At 34.8% G+C, this 20,415-nt stretch overlaps 1 protein-coding gene across 3 annotated transcripts in view; it reads right to left on the bottom strand.

Annotated features, from left to right (window-relative positions):
* The window catches only part of CCDC178 (coiled-coil domain containing 178), a 431,956-nt gene that overhangs the window by 34,493 nt on the left and 377,048 nt on the right, over positions 1–20,415 (bottom strand). For all 3 annotated transcript variants that reach the window (XM_039257381.1, XM_039257382.1, XM_039257380.1), the window contains one exon: positions 10,196–10,330. In XM_039257381.1, coding sequence (XP_039113312.1) covers positions 10,196–10,330 — 135 coding nt within the window. The remainder of the gene's footprint in view (positions 1–10,195; positions 10,331–20,415) is intronic.

The following is a 20,415-nucleotide window of genomic DNA, read 5'->3' on the forward strand; positions in this document are numbered from 1 at the left end:
ATTTATTTTAAAACTCCAAGTTTCTATAATTTCTTTTGTCTTAAAAAGATCACACAGGTTCAGTGATTTTCTCCAATATCACATTGTTAAGTGATTTGAGTTTTTTAATTAAGTTTTTAATGTTAATTCCTATATTTAACATACAGTGTTATATTGGTTTTAGGTGTACAATATAGTGGTTCAACAAGTCTATACACTAGTGCTCATCCTGGTAAGTGTACTATTTTAATCTCTGTCACCATGAACACTTGGGCTGCTTCCAGAGTTTGGCTATTATAAATAATTCTGTAAATAGAAATCTCTGTATCTCTTTTATTAGTGTTTTTGAATTTGGGGGGTAAATAACCAGTAGTGTGATTACTGGGTTGTAAGGTAGTTCTATTTTTCTTTTTCTTTCTTTTTTTTTGAACCTCTATGCTGTTTTCTCCAATGGTTGCACCAGTTTGCATTCCTATCAACAGTCAGAGTTATTTTTTCTCCACATCCTCACCAACACTTGTTTCTGTGTTTTTTTTTTTTTTTTTATTTTAGCCATCCCAACAGGTATAAGGTGATACCTCATTGTAGGTTTGATTTGCATTTCCCTGATGATGAGTGATGTTGAGCATCTTTTTATTTAAGGTTTTATCTATCTATCTATCTATCTATCTATCTATCTATCTATCTATCTATCATCTATCTATCTATCTATCTATCTATCTATCCATCGACAGAGGCAGCCTGAGTGGGGGAGGGGCATAGAGAGGGAGAGAATCCCAAGCAGGCTCTGCACTACCAGCACAGAGCCCAACATGGGGTTCAAAATCATGGAACTGTGAGATCATGACCTGAGCAGAAACCAACAGTTGATGCTTAACTGACTGAGCCACCCGATGTCCCAATGTTGAGTATCTTTTCATGTGTCTGTTGGCCATCTGTATGTCTTATTTGGAGAAATGTCTGTTCATGTCTTCTGGCCATTTTTAAATTGGATTATTTGTTTTGGGTGTTGAGTTATATCATTTCTTTATATATTTTGCATACTAGCCTCTTATTGCATTTGTCATTTACAAACATCTTCCATTCCATTAAGTTGCCTTTTAGTTTTGTTGATTGTTTCTTTGCTGTGCAGAAGCTTTTGTTTTGTTTTGTTTTGTTTTTGATGTAGTCCCAATAGTTTATTTTTGCTTTTGTTTCCTTTGGCGCAGGAGACATATCTAGAAAAATGTTGCTATGACCGATGTCAGAGATCTTACTGCTTGTGCTCTCTTCTGGAATTTTTATGGTTTCAGGTCTTACATTTAAGTTTTTAATCCTTTTTGAGTTTATTTTTGTGAGTATGGTGTAAGAAAGTGCTCCAGTTTCTTTCTTTCTTTTTTTTTTTTTTCATGTAGCTGTCCAGTTTTCCCAACACCATTTGTTGAAGAGACTGTCTTTTTCCTATTGGATATTCTTTCCTCCTTTGTCAAAGATTAATGACCATATAATTATGCTTTTTTTTCTGGCTTTCTATTCTGTTCTACTGATCTATGTGTCTATTTTTGTGCCAGTACCATACTCTTTTTATTACTATAACTTTGTAATACAACTTGAAGACTGAAATTATGATACCTCCAGCTTTTTTCTCTTTCAAGATTGCTTTGGCAATTTGGTATCTTTTGGGTTTCCATACACATTTTAGGATTGCTTGTTCTAGTTCTGTGAAAAATCTTGGTGGTATTTTGAATAGGGATTGCATTAAAAATGTGGATTGCTTTGGGCAGTACAGACATTTTATCAATATGTTAAATTCCAATATACATAAGCATGGAATGTTTTTCGATTTGTGGGTGTGTATGTGGTGTCTTTATCTGGCTCTGGGTAATACTGGTCTCATATAATGAATTTGAAAGTGCTCTTTCATCTTCTGTTTTTCAGAATAGTTTGGGAAGAATACATATTAACTCTTTTTTTGTTTGGTAGAATTTGTCTGTGGAGCCATCTGGTCCTGAACTTTTGTGTTTTGGGAATTTTGTGACTACTGGTTCAATTTCATTGCTGGTAATTGGGCATTCTATTTTCTATTTCTTCCTAATTCAGTTTTGGTAGGTTATATGCTTCTAGGAATTTATCCATTTCTTCTAGGTTGTCCAATTTGTTGGCATATAATTTTTCATAGTATTCCCTTACATAGTTTGTATTTGAGTGGAATTGGCTGTTATTTTTCCTCTTTCAGTTGTGATTTTGCTTATTTGAATCATCTCTCTCTTTCTCTCCTTTTTTGATGAGTCTGGTTAGGGGTTTATCAATTTTGTTGCTCCTTTAAAAGAACCAGCTCCTGGTTTCATTGCTCTGTTATATTGCTTTTTGTTTCTATATCACTTATTTCTGCTTTAATCTTTATTATTCCTTCTTTCTGCTGGTTTTAGGTTTTCTTTGTTTTCTAGCTCCTTTAGATGTAAGCTTAGGTCGTTTGTTTGATATTTTTCTTGTTTCTTGAGGTGGGCCTTATTGCATGAAATTCCCTCTGAGAACTACTTTTGCTGCAAAAATCTAAAGATTTTGGACCATTATGTTTTCATTTTCATTTGTTCCACATAGTTTTTATTTTTTTCTTTAATTTTTTGATTGATCCATTCATTGTTCAGTAGTATGTTATTTAACCTTTATATATTTGTGTTCTTTCCAAATTCATTTTCCTGTGATTGGTTTCTAGTTTTATAGTGCTGTGGTCAGAAAAGATACATGGTATGACTTAGATCTTTTTGAATTTGTTTAGACTTGCTTTGTGGCCTAATATATAGTCTATTCTGGAGAGTGTTCCATATATACTTGAAAAGAATGTGTATTCTGCTCTTTTAGGATGAAATCTTCTGAATATATCTGTCAAGTCTATCTGGTCCAGTGTGTCATTCAAAGCCACTGTTTCCTTGCTGATTTTTCTGTTTGGATTATCTGTCTTTCTGTATAAGTGAGATGTTAAAGTCCCCTACTATTTTTGTATTACTATTGATTTGTTCCTTTCTGTTTGTTATTAACTCTTTTTATATATTTGGGTGCCTTCATGTTGGGTGCATAAATATTTACAATTGTTATATTGCCTTGTTGGATTATCCCTATTATTATTATATAGTGCCCTTCTTTGTCTATTATACTCTTTAAAATCTATTTAGTCTGATATATGTATTGCTACTCCTAGCTTTCTTTTGACATGTATTTGCATGATTAGTGTCTCTCCATCCCCTCAGTTTCAATCTGCATGTGTCTTTAGGTCTGAAATGAGACTCTTGTAGGCAGCATATAGATGGGTGTTATTTCTTTATCCACTCTGTCACCCTATGTCTTTTGATTGGAGTTAGGCCATTTACATTCAAGGCGATTATTGATAGATTTGCTTTCATTGCCATTTTGTTTTGTGTTTTGTGGTTGTGTTTGTAGTTTTCCTCTGATCTTTTCTTCCTGTGCTCTATTTCATGGTTTGTTGGCCTTCTTTAGTGATGCTCTTGGATTCCATTCTCTTTAGTCTTTGCATATCTATTACTGGTTTTTGATTTGCGGTTACCATTAGGTTTGTATGTACCATCTACTGCATATAGCCGTCTATATTAAGTTGATGGTTGCTTATGTTTGCACTCATTCTTTACTACCCTTCGACCAACGTTTTAGGTATATGGTGTCATATTTTACATCCTTTTATTTTGTAAATTCCTTGACTGATTTTTTACAGACATACTTATTTTTACTGCTTCTGTGCATCTTTTTTTCCTCTTATGGTCTTTCCTTTCCATTCAAAGAGTCCTCTTTAATTTTTCTTATAGGGCCGGTTTAGTAGTCATAACTCCTTTAGTTTTTGGTTCTGTTAAAAACTCTTTGTCTCTTCTTCTATGCTGAATGATTGCCTTGCTGGATAGAGTATTCTTGGCTGCAGACTTTCCTTTTAAGCAATTTGAAAAAATCATGCCACTCCTTTCAGGCCTACAAAATTTCTGCTGAAAAATCTGCTGGTAGCCTTATGGGGCTTTCTTTGTATATAACTCTGCTTTTTTTCTTGCTGTTTTTGATTTTTTTTATTTATCACTACTTTTTTGACATTTTAATTACTATGTGTCTTGTATGGATCTCCTTGGTTGATTCTATTGGGGGATCTCTGTGCCTTTTGAATTTGGGTATTGGTTTCCTTCCCCAGATTAGGAATATTTTCACCTATTATTTTAGTTAGATACATTTTCTGCCCCTTTCCTCTGTCTTCTGGGATCCCTATAATGTGAATGTTATAACACTTAATGGAGTCATGGAATTCCCTCAGTCTATTCTCATTTTGCATAATTCTTTTTTCACTTATTTTCTCAGCTTGATTACTTCCCATTCCTTTGTCTTCCAGGTCATTAATTTGTTCCTCTGCTTCCTCTAGCCTGCTATTTATTCCATCAGGTGTATTTTTAATTTCATTTGTTGTGTTCTTCATCTCTGATTTTTAAAAAATCTTTGTTAAGGGTCTCACTAATGTCTTCCACTCTTTCTCAAGTCCAGTGAGTACCTTTATGATCATTACTTCATATTCTCTATCTGGCATATTACTTACATCCATTTTCTGGTTCTCTTGATGTGGCTTTGAATTGTTCTTTCATTTGCGACATATTCCTCTGTCTCCTCATTTGTTCTATCTCTCTGTGTCTGTTTCTTGGTGTTAGTAAAGTTAGCTACATCTACTGCTCTTGAATGCAATGGCTTTATGAAGAAGACAGCCTATAGTATCCTGCATTGCAATGTCCCCTGCTCCCTAGGACCTGGCACTACAGGTCTCCTATGTGGGTTGTCTGTGCCCTGCTCTTGTGTCCTAGCCACTGTTTCCTTCAGTCCAGCCATTTAAAGAGGCTTTCTTTGCTGTTACGTGCAATGTTTGGTCCCTGGCCAGGTGGGGTGCATTTTAAGAAAGTATGTGCTAGTCTCCTTGTGAAATGAGATCCACTGCCACTGCCACTGCTACTGTGGCTGCTGGAACTGAGGTTCCATAAAACGTTCCAGTTGGGAGATGACATGTTGGCGGGGTTTGTGCTGGTCTCCTGGGGAAGGGTACCTGCAAGGCTGGGACTGAGGCAAGAGTGACTGGAAAGGTGAATCCACAGAAGTGTGGGGGATGGGGCTTGGTGTAAGCTAATCAGTTAGCAAGTGTCAAGTGTCAGTGTGATGCTGGTCCCCACAGGTGGCCCTGTGCTTATTCTTGGAGGCAAAGGAGGTAAAAGGCACCTTCCAGCCCCTTTGTTTCTGGAGAGGTCTCCCCTTGATCACTGCCTCTCTGGCCATGCTCTATAATGAGTAAATAACTCTCCCTCTCTATGCCCCTGGTATTTTCCAAACTGCTGCTTCCATGCTGTATTTCCACTGGCTTTTGTTGGCATGTCTCCTTAAGGGTGAGGACTCCCCTTCCTCATAGCCTCCAGGCTCTCCCAGAGCTGAGTCCTCTGATTTTTAAAATCTTAGGTTTTAAGTCTTGGTAGCTGTAAAAACTCATGAGATTTGGCCCCTCTTGCTTTCACAGTCAAATGTTATGGGGATTCCTCTTGCCTTGAGGGCTCTCTGGTGTGATAGTCTGTGTTTTGCCCTTCTCCACATCATAGGCTCCCTCCCCTCTGCTGACGGTCATGGTCTGGTCTGTTTCACTCCCAAACCTCATCTTCACCCCTCCTATTTTCTTCAGTGTGGCCTCTTCTCTAATTTTAGTTGTGGAGTTTGTTCTGCCAGTCTTCAAGTCATGTTCTGAGTTATTCATGCTGATGTGAGCATTACCTAGTTGTATCTATGGGAAAAGGCAAGCTTAGGGTCCTCCTACTCCATCATCTTCCCAGACTTCAACCAAGAGACTTTAGATTTTTATCCTGTATTTTTTCCCTGGCTTTTTAAGATTCACATAGTTCTCTTCCAAAATAAAAAATTGGTCTGTGCCTATATGCATTTTGTTTGTGTGTGTGTGTGTGTGTGTGTGTGTGCATGTGCATGCACATGTCTGAAATGATTAAATACCTTACTTCTGTGTCATCAAAGTTCTTGGCAAAGCACCTTGAGAATGCTTTTGTTTACTAACTTACAGAGTTGTAGATACCTAGAACTTGAAAGGACCTTTGAGGTTATCACATTTAATTTTAATAAGCCACTTAATCAATTCACATAACTATCAATTCACTCAACGATTTTAAGTAATTATGTTTCAAGAGCTGTTGTTGGTGCTAAGAAGATAAAGATGAACAAATCAGACATGCTTTTGAATGGAGAAGTCTCACATTCTAGTGGGTGAAGATGTACAGACCACACACAAACGTTTGTGCAAGGAGGTCAGGTGAACAATCCAGGAGTACAGCCTGAGGAGGTGATCTTCGGGCTGACTCTTGGCCAGTTTGCTCTCCCTCAACCTCTGCAGTGCTTCTGCTGGAGCACCAGCAGTGCATGGTTGGACAGAAATACTTGCTGAAGAGTGTATTCCTATTGAGTGCAAACTCACCATCCAACCTCTTCCAACATGGGTCCAAGTTTTGCCCTCTGGAGGTCAACAAAATATATATGTGCCAATGTTCACTTAACCCTTAAGATGTTTGTCTTTCCAAAGACCTTTCCTTTTATAATTAAACATTCTAAATTTGTATATTTCTCCTTCTCCCTGATTTTTATTAGATTGCTGCTTTCTAGTGTATCAATATGGCCCTTAAACTATAGTTCCCACACTGGTATAAAATACTGCAGATATACCCAACTTTTGGAAAATGCAATAGAACTATCATCTCCTTTAACAAGACAAAACATCTGTGCCTATAAAGTCTAAGATCACATGAACATTCTGTTGCCACATCATATTCTCATTTAAATGATGAATTAACCTCATCTTTTTTTCCAAATGAGATGCCAAAGAGGTATTAGATATCACTGTGCTTGGGGCTCCTGGGTGGCTTAGTCAGTTAAGCGTCCGACTTTCGGTTAGGTCATGAACTCGTGGTTCGTGGGTTCGAGCCCCGCATCGGGCTCTGTGCTGACTGCCAGCTCAGAGCCTGGAGCCTGTTTCAGATTCTGTGTCTCCCTCTCTCTCTGACCCTCCCCTGCTCCCGCTGTCTCTCTCTCTCCTAGAAATAAATTAAAAAATAAATATCACTGTGCTTAATAAATTAAAAGTAAAAAGAGAAAAATAATGCAATAATGGTACTTCATAGAGGCTTGGATATGAGGTTACAACTAAAAAAATATGCCCTGCGCTGTCAATAAGTCTCATATGCTTGCCACACCTGGAACATGCTGTTCGTCCTAAGATTGTAATAGCTCACTTCAGATCATATTAAAATTACATATAAAATATATAATTGCATATATATTATACATATTTTTTTAAATAAATAGCTTTGATGTCTAATACACCAATCCTTTATTTCAGAAATAGTTCATCTAACTGGTTTCTGCTTGATCACTGTTATTCAAAAGCTTGTCTGGCCCACTTGGTTTTCTGCCGTCTGCAGATTTACCAGTTATGCTTTTTTATTCCTGATAGTCCTGCAAGTAATTGTTCCAAGTCTAAGGGTGAAACAAAGTTTCTGTTTTCTGCTTACCATTTATTTTGAGTTGTTTTTGCTCAATATCAGTTATATATAATTTACTTTTAAAAAGATTCATCAGATGGTTTTCTCAAATAATTTACTAATATCTTATGGCATCATTTTAATACTACCTTCAAAATAGAAAACATTAGATTTCCTAGTATTGACATGCTAAAAAAATCATATGAGAACAGAGAGCAGTACCGTCTGGTTTGTTAAGCAATTTTTAGCCATGTTGACTCTAACTGTAGAGATTGACACCAGCAGATTCACTCTACAAACATATTAAATCACACGATCATGTTCTAATTTAAAGATTTTTGATATAATAAGTAAAAACAAGATAGCTATGGGATACTTTCAGAAAACCTTAATGGCTTGCTATCATACACACTAAAAAACAACTGAGCAAGAATTGAATTAATTTCACTGATGTTTGTAAAGCTTTAAAGGAGCTTAGAATCTTCTAGGCAGAAAAGCACAGGAGTAGGAATAAACTGTGGTTTCATGATATGTATGTAATATAGTAAGAAGTCAAAGAAGAGGAAAACTGGGGAAATGCTCAGAAAGGATTTTGTAGAGGAGATGTTTGATTTGAATCAGGTGTTCCTTAACAGGCAAGATAGAGTATTCCAGAAAGAGGTAAGAAATTAGGCACAGGGAAGAAGAAGGAGTTCACAGGTTTCACACTAGAGAAATTTTGAAGTGGTTGAAATAGACATTCAGGAACTAATGTGAGAGAGATGAAGCTGGGAAAGTTGGCAAGGCTTGGGTCATGAAGGTCACTGTGTGTCATGCTGAGGGTTTAGGACTCGAGGTTTTCAGAGGATTGCCTATGTTTCTACAGTTCTGTGGCAAGATTCTGAAAATTTTATTTTTATATTTCTATTAGAAGCCGAAGTTGAAATATTCCAAATTAAAGTCATCTCCATCAGATAAGAATCCACTAAATTATGTTCCTCAAGTTCCCCAAATGCAACCCAGCCTTGCTGCTCTGTCTAAATGCAAAGTAGTTGAGTTGTCCTACTGATACTAACCTATCGTTTCTAACCTTTCATTTCCACTGTCATACAACAACCATCAAAATAAGTAATTTAAAATTAAGTTTGGTAAAAAAATGTATTGGTGAATTTCAATAAAAACTTAGAATAAGGATTATTATAAGTTTGAGAGTTCATTTTACTGATATTCAAAAAGTTTCTACTGACATTATCAATAATTCAAAATACATCCTAATTCACAATGAGGGTTTATCATTTGTAAGATTTTTAAGAATGTTTATATTTAGGCAATAGTATGATATTTTCCTAAAATGATAATTAGAACATGCAAAATTATCTTTGATTATTTAAAAGGGAATCACAGGTCACAGTCACTTCCTAATTTTTAATGTACTATCTGTTAACAGACTTTTAAGGAAAAGAAACACAAGCTACCATCTTTAAAACTACAGCAATTGTAATTTATACTCAAGTTTGTATATGAATCTCTATTCAACCTACATGTTTAAGCTCTACCTTTCAAAACTATAAATTTCTATTATTTAAAATTTTTGTTATAATCCATTATCAGTGAAATCCTTATACAGTATATATAAATAGCGTCTATATACACCGTATAAATGTACTTCATATGGGATACACACACACACACACACACACACACACACATATACACATTCTCAGAGAAATATAGCAAAAATAGCCACTAGTAAAAATGAAAAAAAAAAAAAAAGCCACCAGCTTTGGAAATGTTTTGCAGAATCCTTTAATTGTGGCAAAAGCATCATGAAATGCATACGTAATTAATATATTTAAAAAAGGGTCTGGTGTGTTTAGGTTCAGCATGCATTGTTTATGCTGCAAGTTAATTAAAATTGCGGTTTTAAAGAGCATGTGCATTTTATTTTATAGATCAGGTACTTTTTATTTTGTTTTTGTTGTTGTCTTTTTACTAGAACAAGGTGGTGTTTGTTTTCCTTTGGGAACTTATTTTTATGCATATTATAACATTTCAAATATTAAAATATTAATTAAAATGTTAATTTTCCCATAATAGCCTTCACATAATTAATAGGGGTTTCTAAATAGATCAGAGTCTTCAAATAAAGACAATTGATCCACTAAAGTTTTTACAGAGACAAATAGTCAAATTTCACACATATCTGGAACCACAGTTACATTCTAATCCCAAACTGCTTATTTTTCAAATGAAGTTATCTCCAAATCTTAGGAGGATGGGCCTCTTTGAAAATGGAAGGGGAAAGCAAACAGTTAAATAAAATGAACATTAGTTTCATTTTCACTGAAGTAGATTTCACACAAAGGCAACACAAGGCAACTGTTGACAGTATCTCTTGAACAGATGAATGGCATGTGCAAAGCATGAATATTTGAAAATATATATTTATACCAAACATATTTATAAAAAGCTGTTTTGAGGTTTGTGAAAAATAACTTCAATCTCCCTTTTCCCCCAAAGTATGCGTGGTATATATATGCTAACTTACTGAATTCATCCTTCATGCAATTCCAGTTTATTAAAGAGGTTAAAAATTTATAAAACTCTGATGGGATATGGTTTTAATGCTTCATCACACTACCCATCATTTGCTTTTCAATCTAGATCAGAATGATCTTTCCTACTTCCCTGCAATCACCTACCTGCACAGCTAATATTTTCTGAATACTCTCTTGAGAGTCTGTCTGGAACTTGGCCAGCCTCATCTGGCCGCAGAGGACCACCAGTTTGAAGTGATTCTGCCACACCTTGTGTATCCTTCTTTGCAGCTGACAAAACTAAAGGGAAGAGGGAGGGGGCAAAAACACAAGTCAGAGTAGGAGAGGAAATTAATGGCAGTGTTCAAGAAGAATGATGGAGGGAAATATAGAAAGCAGTCAATAGCCCATTCTGCACTGCACGGACCTGACAGGAATTTCACAGTCTCCTGATTTTTCAGCCCACTCATGTGCATTCATCAGAAACCAGTCACATCTGGCCGCCAGGATGGGGGGTTAATTTTCTCTAAATGCCTCAGCAGTTTTGTTCTAGCTGAGGCAAACGCTGTGACTGCAAAGCTGATGAGTAAAATATTTCTACTTCACCCAGTTTAACTCAAAACCGATAGCCTCGGGACATATTGAACCTTTCTTTAAAAAAATAATCTTTTGAAGCTTCTTTGAATGGCACATCAGGTCGAGCCAAAGTTTAAAAATGCAACTTTAAGACTTTGATGGACACCATTGCTTCTTTTTTTTTTTTTTTCCTCATAAAGCTTACCATTGCCTGGCAATGTGTGCTTTAGAGCATGACAAAACTAAAGAGAATTAACTTAGCCATCAACTGCTGTGGGAGAACAATAACAGGGAAGAAATTTCCAGCTAGAACTCCCTATTAATCTGCCTCCCTCTGCTATATGACATGGAAACATCTCGTTGCACTAAAATACAGTGGACACAGTGTTCAGAGGTGACACATTTAGTACAACACAGAATCTACACAGAAAGAGACTTCTCCTATGAGGCATTCTCTACCTTTTGGAAGTTTAATATAAAACCAAACAACAGCAACTAACACAGTAGAAGTTTTACCAAGACAATGGACATTTGTCCCTCAACAGTCAACATAGCCACACCATATAGAATTGCTACAATCAGGTTATTTTCAAAGAAATAAAGTTCATAAAAATAAATAATAAAAACCATATTAAAACACTTATATATGATATATTCTGTCACTGAAATCTTCTTTTTATTTGGTTATGTGGACAATTGTTTATGTTGATTTCTTTTTCGTGTATTTTTCAGGATGAAAAAATAAACACCAAAAATTTCATATTAAACATTTCTTCACAACAGAATAAAAACATGTCACAAAGTATGGTTATTTTATGTTTTATTTATTGATCTGCAAACTGGTTACATGTTAGGGGTCCTTTGCCAAATTTCGTCAGAATGTGCATGGAGGACTTGTGAACTTTTCTGGAAGTATATTTCAATAAAACAGTTTACTTAAAAACAATGTTTAACATAGTTGCCTGGTGTTGCATGTGAATTGGCTATAATCATTATATTCATTATGCATTGTAATAAGCAACACATGTGTATTTATGCAAGTCCACAGAATAATGGAACCACTATTCTTGGTTAATTGATTAACTTGTGAAGAAAACATAACCTTGAAAACTATAGAATTTTCAGCTTGTTAAGTGCTGAAATACATTGCCTGGAATTAGTTTAGGGGCATTTCAGATAATTTAGGTGATTGAATTAAAGATTAACATCACTTGTTGAAGAGAAAGTCTGTCAACATTAAATGATTTTCTGTGATATTTAATAGTTTTAATAGAATATTAATTTTTCCATCAACCTTGACAGACATTTGGGGAACATATGCTGTATCTTAATGTACTCACTAAGACATTTAAGACACCTTAGCCTATGCATTACACCATTATTATGGTATCTGAAAATATGACAAAAGGCAAGTAAGAGGAAGAAGGGTTTTAGAAGAATTCTTCAAACTGAAGGTAATGTTTTTTACAAGTGGGAGCTCTCAACATGTGAAAGGTTTTACAAGTGGGAACTCATTAACTAAAGTGAACAGAATGGTTATGTTTCCCATATCCACATCTTAAATGAGGAGAACAGCTGTAAAAATTAAATCTGTTTTATTCATTTTTCTGAATTTTTTCTTGGGGTAGCCATAAGGGTCTTAAATTAGTCCATATACAAGTGCTAAACTACTTAATCTGAGAAGTTCCTTAAGTACCAACTAAGAAAGAGTAATATCTCAAGATTGGTTTTGTTTGTTTGTTTTTAATTTATAGCTAATAGGCCTCTGAAAAAAGAGATGGAACAGAATAAAAACTGAAGGGATTCTTAAAAAGAGAGAATCAGCATCCAATAAAAATCACATATATACACATACATATCCGCATTTAAGACAATGAGATGATCAATAATAATAGGTATGGAAAAATATTTAAGATGCTAGAAATGGCAGTTGATTTAATCTAAGACTTGACTATGATGACAACTACTTTAGGAAAATGGTTATGATTAAAGCCCACTTGTAAGATGTCAGTAGACAATAATAACTCAATAAATACTGAAATTAACTAAATAAAGTGAAGCTGGTAAAATCTTAGTGGGGAAGCAAAGAAGTGAGTAAGACTTTCAAGAACTTACTAATTAATGACAGAAGAGAGAAAACAAGTGAAGGGAAGAGACACAAAAATAGGTAAAAGGAAAATTAAAGAGAGAGAATTAAGTTGTGAGTGGAAAAGTACTTTGGGTAGATACAGAATTGAGGTTGGAAACCCAAAAGAACTGGAATGATTTTTGATCTCTCCACCTTCAATTAACCTTGTGTTTCTGAAATGAAAGTCTTCAATGATTACATCTTTGAAATGTAATCATCTATTCCTGAAATGATTATATTCCTTCTTTTTCCTTCAGATTTTAGGGAAGATGAGGTAATATGAGGGAGGAAGTGGTAGAGAAACAAAAAAGAACAGTAAAGGACACAGACACACACATGCCATGACACACACGTCATGACACACGGAAGGTTCATGGCAAGGGCACTGTAAGAACTGTCACGTACTTAGAAGAATGGAATTTAGAGCCATTGACAGAGTAACTAGGCTGTTGCTTAGCTGCAAGCACGTATTACAAAAACTCTGGAAAAGAATGGATATATTCTCAAAGAAAACTCAGAAGGAGCATATTGGAACATGAAAAGAGTCATTTTGAAAAAAGATACTTCAGTGCCTTCAGTTTTTTATGCAAGAGAAAGGATATTCAACTGAATCAGGAAAGCTGAGTCAGGCAACAGATGGTATGTGCTCTGGGACATTTAAAATGGCAAAAAAGGGGACGCCTGTTTGGCTCCGTCAGTTACGAGTTCAACTCTTGATTTTGGCTGAGGTCATGATCTCATGGTTTGTGGGATTGAGCCCCACATTGGGCTCTGTGCTGACAACACAGAGTTTGCTTGTAAACCTCTCTCTCTGCCCCTCATGCAAACGTACTTTCTCTGTCTCTCTCTCTCTCAAAATAAATAAACTTAAAAAAAAAAAGCTTTTACAACAGCAAAAAGGAATGGTAGTTTTCTGACAATGGTTTCTGGCCAGATGAATTTGTAGTAGATTTGGTAAGTTGGGCTCCAATATTTGTTTTGTGAGTTCCTTGCTGAAGGAAGCCCAGAGATAGAATTCACTGATATTTCTTTTGAGATAATGATCACTATTGTAGCTATGCAGAAAGAAAAAACTCAATGTCCACATTAATGTGGTATTTCAGATACAAAGAGCTGGTGTCAATGTGAGCATTGCCTATGATGTCTGTTTGTATATAATATAATCCATTTATATATTTGGCAAAAATTCCTTCTGATTAAATTTGATTAGTCTCATATGATATTTATTAATTTTAAAGCTTGATATTCTCTCATAGTAAAATAGAGTAAATTACTGTTCACTAACAAGGATGAAAGATTCTCCATTTTTTTTATTTTAATACACAAATTATATGGATTCCATTTTTAATCCAAGTTATTTTGATGATCTGTATAAATTAATGAAAGCTGCTAAATCCTATATATCACATAAATATGGCCTTACTTTTAAATATAATAATGTATATATAACAACACATAAGACCTCTAATGACACGGATTTAGATTTATATTATTTTATTGCTGTTACACATGTGAAAATTATTAATATTCTAACAATAATGTAAACTATTTGATATTCCAATCACAGGTTGCAAAAACATTAGGCCCAGTCATAAACAAATCACACCAAAATATTGCCTTACACCATTCTCCTATTCTCAGCATTGAAATTAAAAATTTCAAAGCATCACTTTTTCTGGAATTTTCCACAGCCAGATTGGAGTATACAGTTGCTTGGCTTAAGTTATGGAGGAAACAAAAATAAGTAAAGCCTTGTTATCCTAGCCCAAAAGGGACAATTGGAACACATTGTGAACAATCGGGTAATAAAGAGTTGAAGAATATTTGACATTTACTGTCAGAGAAAAACAGTGTTTGTAGGTGTGATTTTAAAAATAGGCCCTCAGGGGCGCCTGGATGGCTTAGTTGGTTAAGCGTCCGACTTTCGCTTAGGTCATGATCTCGCGGTTCGTGGGTTCGAGCCCCGCGTCGGGCTCTGTGCTGACTGCCAGCTCTGAGCCTGGAGCCTATTTCAGTCTGTGACTCCCTCTCTCTCTGACCCTCCCCTGTTCATGCTGTCTCTCTCTCTCTCTCTCCCCCCTAGAAATAAATAAAAAAATATTAAAAAAATAAAAAATAAATAAAAACAGGCCCTCAAATTATTAAAGCAGAATACACTTCCCTTTCTCCCTTTGAGTGAGGGCCTCTCTTCTACAAAACAGACTATGGAAGAAGATAAGATGCACACACACCCCCTATTTCTGTTTTGGGTTTTTTCTCTCTAATTCCCTCAGATCTTTTGATCTGGGTTAGTCAACTCTCATGCTGTATAAGCAGCTTTATGAAAGGCCCACATGGGGAGAAATTGAAGCTTCTTTTTGCCAACAGCCTTTTGTGAGTGATCTTGAAAGCAGAATTTCCAATCTACTCAGATGACTCCCATTCTGACCAACAACTTGATTGTGACCTTGAAGGAGGCCATGAGCAAAATCAACCATCTAAGTTGCTCCTGTTTCTTGTCTCTCAGAAACTTTGTGAGAAAAATAAATGTTTACTGGCTTAAGCTGCCAAATTTGGGGACAATTCATTGCAGCAATAGTTCATGATAGATTTCTAACTTTCTTTCTCACTTCTCTCTTTGCCTAGCAAGACAGTAATTTACTATCTATATTTTCTGGATGGAAAGTAAAAGTGATCTCCTAATTCACTGTTTGGTTTAAGACTGAAGCTGAAAATGATTTATTAGTAATAAGAGGGTGATTAATAAATACTTATTGATTGATAGAATGTAGTTTGTGCCATCTATGGAGCTCATTAATTGGAGATAGTGTAAAGGAGCTATAATTTAATAGTTCCAGAAATTTAAAAATGGTTCATTATCAGCAAATATTTTCATGTAATACATCAACACATCAAAGAAAAAATAAGCATTCCCCAAAGAAGTTGATGTAAATACAGAACAAAAACAATCAACAATGAAAAAAATTATCTTAGCAAAGTAAGAATAGGAACAGAAGAAAATTACTTTAGCCTGATGAAGGTAAGGACCAAAAACTTTCAACAAATATTTTACTATATAAAGTTACTTTAGAAACATCTGCATATGTATCAGGAAAAATATAGTAAGGATATCAGGAATCAAACCTCTATTCAAAATTTTACTGCAGATACTAGCAAAAGCAATAAGAAAATGAGAGAAAAAAATAGGCATAAGAGGAAGAACGTCTACACAGAAAATTAAAGGGCTCTACAAAACAATAGAAGGTACTGAGAGGGTTTAGGAACTTTTTTGCCTACAAGATCCTCACTGAAGAAAATAAAAACATTTAGAAAAGTCAGTAATAACCAATTTTGAATTGTGATTCTAAAATACCATTAATAATCACAATATAAAATGTAAGATACTAGATTTCAGTCTATTAAAATTATGTAGGATTTCCTAGAGAAAGTTAAAAAAAAACATGAAAAAATACAAAGTAATAACTAAATAAATGGAGAGGTATATTTTGTCCACAAATGGGAAAAGAATGTCATGGGTATGTCAATGTTCCACAAAGCGGTCTACAATCTCATCAGGTTTCACAGAACTTGATCCAAAATTCAAATGGAAGAATAAAAGACAGAATAGCTAAGACAATCATGAAATAGAAAACCAAGCTTAAAAAAATGACATACAATATATACAGATGTAGGAATTAACAATAATGTCAGCACTGAAATGGAAAAACATTTGGTCAGAAAAGAAAGATGAACAACACATTCATATCAAATATATAAGTTAGAAATATAACACAAAGAGCATTAAATTTTTTAATGCTTATTTATTTTTGAGAGAGAGAGAGAGAGACAGTGCGAGTGGGGCAGGGGCAGAGAGAGAAGGAGACAGCCTCTGAATCTGAAACAGGCCGCAGGCTCTGAGCTGACAGTGTGAAGCCTGACGTGGGGCTCAGACTCATGAACCATGAGATCATGACCTGAGCCAAAGTTGGATGCTTAACCAATTGAGCCACCTAGGCACCCCACATTTAAATTAGTGGAGAAAAGATGGCATAATCGGGTTTCTTTATACAAGTATGTAAAATAAAATTAGATTCTTAGCTGACAATGTATATTAACATAAAAGCAAGGTAGACTAAAATAATGAAAAAAATTAAACTTTAAAACTGATCTTTAGAAGGGGAATCGGTTTTAAACAAAATACTGAAATAATAAGTTCCAATGTAAAGAACTGAAACATTTAATCATACTGAATTTTTTAAAATTTAAATTTAAACAGAGTAACAAAAAATCAGAGGTTTAGAAAAGATATTAACAACACTTACAGTTAGCAAGGATTAATTTTTTTAAGTAGAAAGAGTCTCTATAAATTGATAAGGAAAAACACATATACACACCAGAATACACATAATACACCAGAAAAATGGGCATATACTACAAATAGGCAATTCACAGAAAAGGAAAGCGATTTTGTCTGTAAACATTTGAACACATGTTCAGTGTCAATGGTAGAGCACAAATAATTATCATTTACACTCATCTGATTGGCAATTATTACACAAAACTGCCCATCTCAATTCTTGGTACAATATGGAAAAAACTGAGCTCTCATACACTGCTCAAATTTGTGTATAATTTGACACAATAACTTTGGAGAGCAATTTGACATTATGTATTATAAGTTGAAGATATAGCTTGCCTTTGATCCGGTGATTATACTTAAATCTTCATATTCTAGACTAGTACTTCTCAAATTCAGCAGGATCAATATCATAAGAGAACTTATTAGAAGCATAGTTATTCAGACCTACTGAATCAGAAACTCTGGAGGCCAACAACTGGTATTTTAACAAGACTTCCTGGTATCTAATGCATCCTGAAATCAGAGATACTGCTCTTGAAAGAGTCATAATATGTTCCCAAAGACACATATAAAGTAATGTTTACTTCCAGCATCGCTTGCAATAGTGAAAATGTGGGAACAGTCTAATTGTCTACACCTAAGTAATAAAAAACACATTGTAATATGTTCATGTCCTAAAGCCTAGAATTTAAAATAAATACAGTAATATCACAAGGGATGTGTATAGTGTAACATTTAAATACAAAAAATGAAAACTAGGGTCACTTGGGTGGCTTAGTTGCTTAAGCAGCCAACTCTTGGTTTAGGCTCAGGTCATGATCTCACAGTTTCATGAGTTCAAGCCCCCTTCAGCTCCATGCTGACCACGTGGAGCTTGCTTGAGATTCTGTCTCCCTCGCTCTCTGCCCCTCCCCCACTCTTGCTGTCTTTGTCTCTCAAAATTTTTTTAATGTTTGTTTTTGAAAGAGAGAGAAAGACAGAGTGTGTGGGGGGGGGGCGGGGAGCAGAAGGCAAAGGAAGAGGGAGACATAGAATCCACATAGGCTTCAGGCTCTGTGTTGTCAGCACAGAGCCTGATGTGGGGCTTGAATCTACAAACTGTGAGATCATGACCTGAGCTGAAGTTGGATACTTAACTGGCTGAGTCACTTAAGCGGCCCTCAAAATAAGTAAACTTAAAAACTGAAAATTAACAGTGTACATTTTAAATTAATTACAATTAATAAAATTAAATTGTTAATAAAATTACAATTAATAAAAATAGGGATAGAATTGATAAGCACCTAATGTTTAGGCAGACAGAGGGTTTTAAGTGTACTTATACTGGTTTAAACATCCAAACCAAATATGGAGAATGTCAACATTTACAGAGCTGAGAAAGGTACATGGAAATTTATCATAAAACGTACATGTACCTTACATATAACCCTGTAACTAACTGTATGCTTAGCTGTTTCATTAAAACAACAACAACAACAACTGTAGGTTAAGCTTACATGTCTGCAAGAAAGTCATCCTCTATATTTTGTCCTTCAGAATTACTTCCTTTTAGAGAATTTACTATAATCTAGTTTAAATAATCCTATTTTATTTGACCATCTGCTAAAATATAAAGTTTTTTTGTACAAAACTTTTATAATGTATTCATGAAACGTGATCTTATCTATAATGAAAGAACTATCCAAAATATTAAAAGACTTCAATCAGTAAGGAATTAATTACTACTTTTGGTTGTTTCTTAAATTGCCTAAAAATGTTGGTATTTCCTCACATCCTGCTTACATAATTAAAACAGCTGTTGAATAGTAACTTATTTCATACTAAATGGAAGACAGACACATGTGCCCTACATACATGACAATCGGAATTTGCTAGAATTAGGGGAGGATTGGAGGCACATCCATCTGAAAAAACAAAAACATGTAAAATGATGGATAGAGCTTTGGAGAAAGTTGTTTATTAGCTTTCAACTTAGTCCTCAGATTAAAATTAATTCTTTTTTTTGTGATTTAACTTTTCTAACATTCTCAAATCATACGATCAGGTCCCTAATAAGAATAATAGCAGTTAACATTTTTGTATTAGTCATACTGATTTCATAAAGACATTTTGATATGTCAAAGTTTTAGTTTTGTTTGTTTGTTTATGTGTGTATATATATATATGTATATATATTATGTCTATGTATATATATATATATAGAAAGCACAAGTCGGGGAGAAACAGAGAGAGAGGGAAAAAGAGAGAATCTCAAGCAGTATCTCCACTGTCAACACAGAGCCTGATGCGGGGCTCAGACCCACGAACTGCAAGACCATGAATGAGTCTAAATTAAGAGTTAGACGCTCAACTGACAGAGCCACTGAGGTGCTTCTGCTAAGACAAAATTTTGAAAGGCAACAATAGAGCTCAGATAACAAAAAATACATTAATCAAAAGAAACAGAATTTTTTGTAAGTTTATACACACATTGCATGTGGCTGTGTTGAAACAGTAGTAGACTGGTGTGTTTTTTTCTTTAAAAAATTTGTCTCTGTGTATTACAGAACATAAATATCATTACAAACATGCTTTAGATAAAATTAAATCATTTTTAGAGACATATGGTGCCCAAAATTAACTCCCCAAAGCACATAATTTAACTGGCTTTTGCAATTTAAGAACCCTGGAAAAAAAGAAAGGGAACATTTCAAGGAAATGAAAGTGTCCTTATAATGAATTTCTACTTATAAGAATCAGACATAACAACAGTCTTTTTAATTAAAATACAAATACCATATGTATAGTTATCTGAAAATGAACTATAAATTGTTTTGCCAGAAAACAAAGACCAGTCAATACTGAAAGCACAGAAGTCCCTTAATATACAAAGGTAATCCTGGCAGGACTGATAGTTCAAGGATAGCACTCAAGGTTCTTTGTCTAGGAATAATGACTTTTCCAGCACTGGAAAAGAAAAACAATTGCTGAAGATTTGACTGTATGAGACAGAGTTTAAAATAATTTTTCATTTATACTTTTTTTGAGGAAAATATCTTTATAAAAACTGGATGATAGTTTAGAAGAACACAGAATTTCCCTGCATACATGAAGAATCCATTGGACATAACATTCAAACAGGAAATTCATTGAATCACTGCAATAAACAATCCTCCTCAAAGTAACATTTGGGTAAATGTGGAAGGTGTGCAACATTACAAATTCTTGAAGTGAAAGTCACTTCCCAGTACACCAGAGTGGAAATTGGGAGTAGGTATATATGGTGGTGATGATGTATGACAACTGTTAGGACAGGATTTCTGAAGGAGGGACCTGTGCATGCATGGATTTATTCATCATAGG

Source organism: Hyaena hyaena, unplaced genomic scaffold (assembly GCF_003009895.1).
Source record: "Hyaena hyaena isolate Hyena2069 unplaced genomic scaffold, ASM300989v1 scaffold_616, whole genome shotgun sequence".
NCBI classification, from domain to species: domain Eukaryota; kingdom Metazoa; phylum Chordata; class Mammalia; order Carnivora; family Hyaenidae; genus Hyaena; species Hyaena hyaena.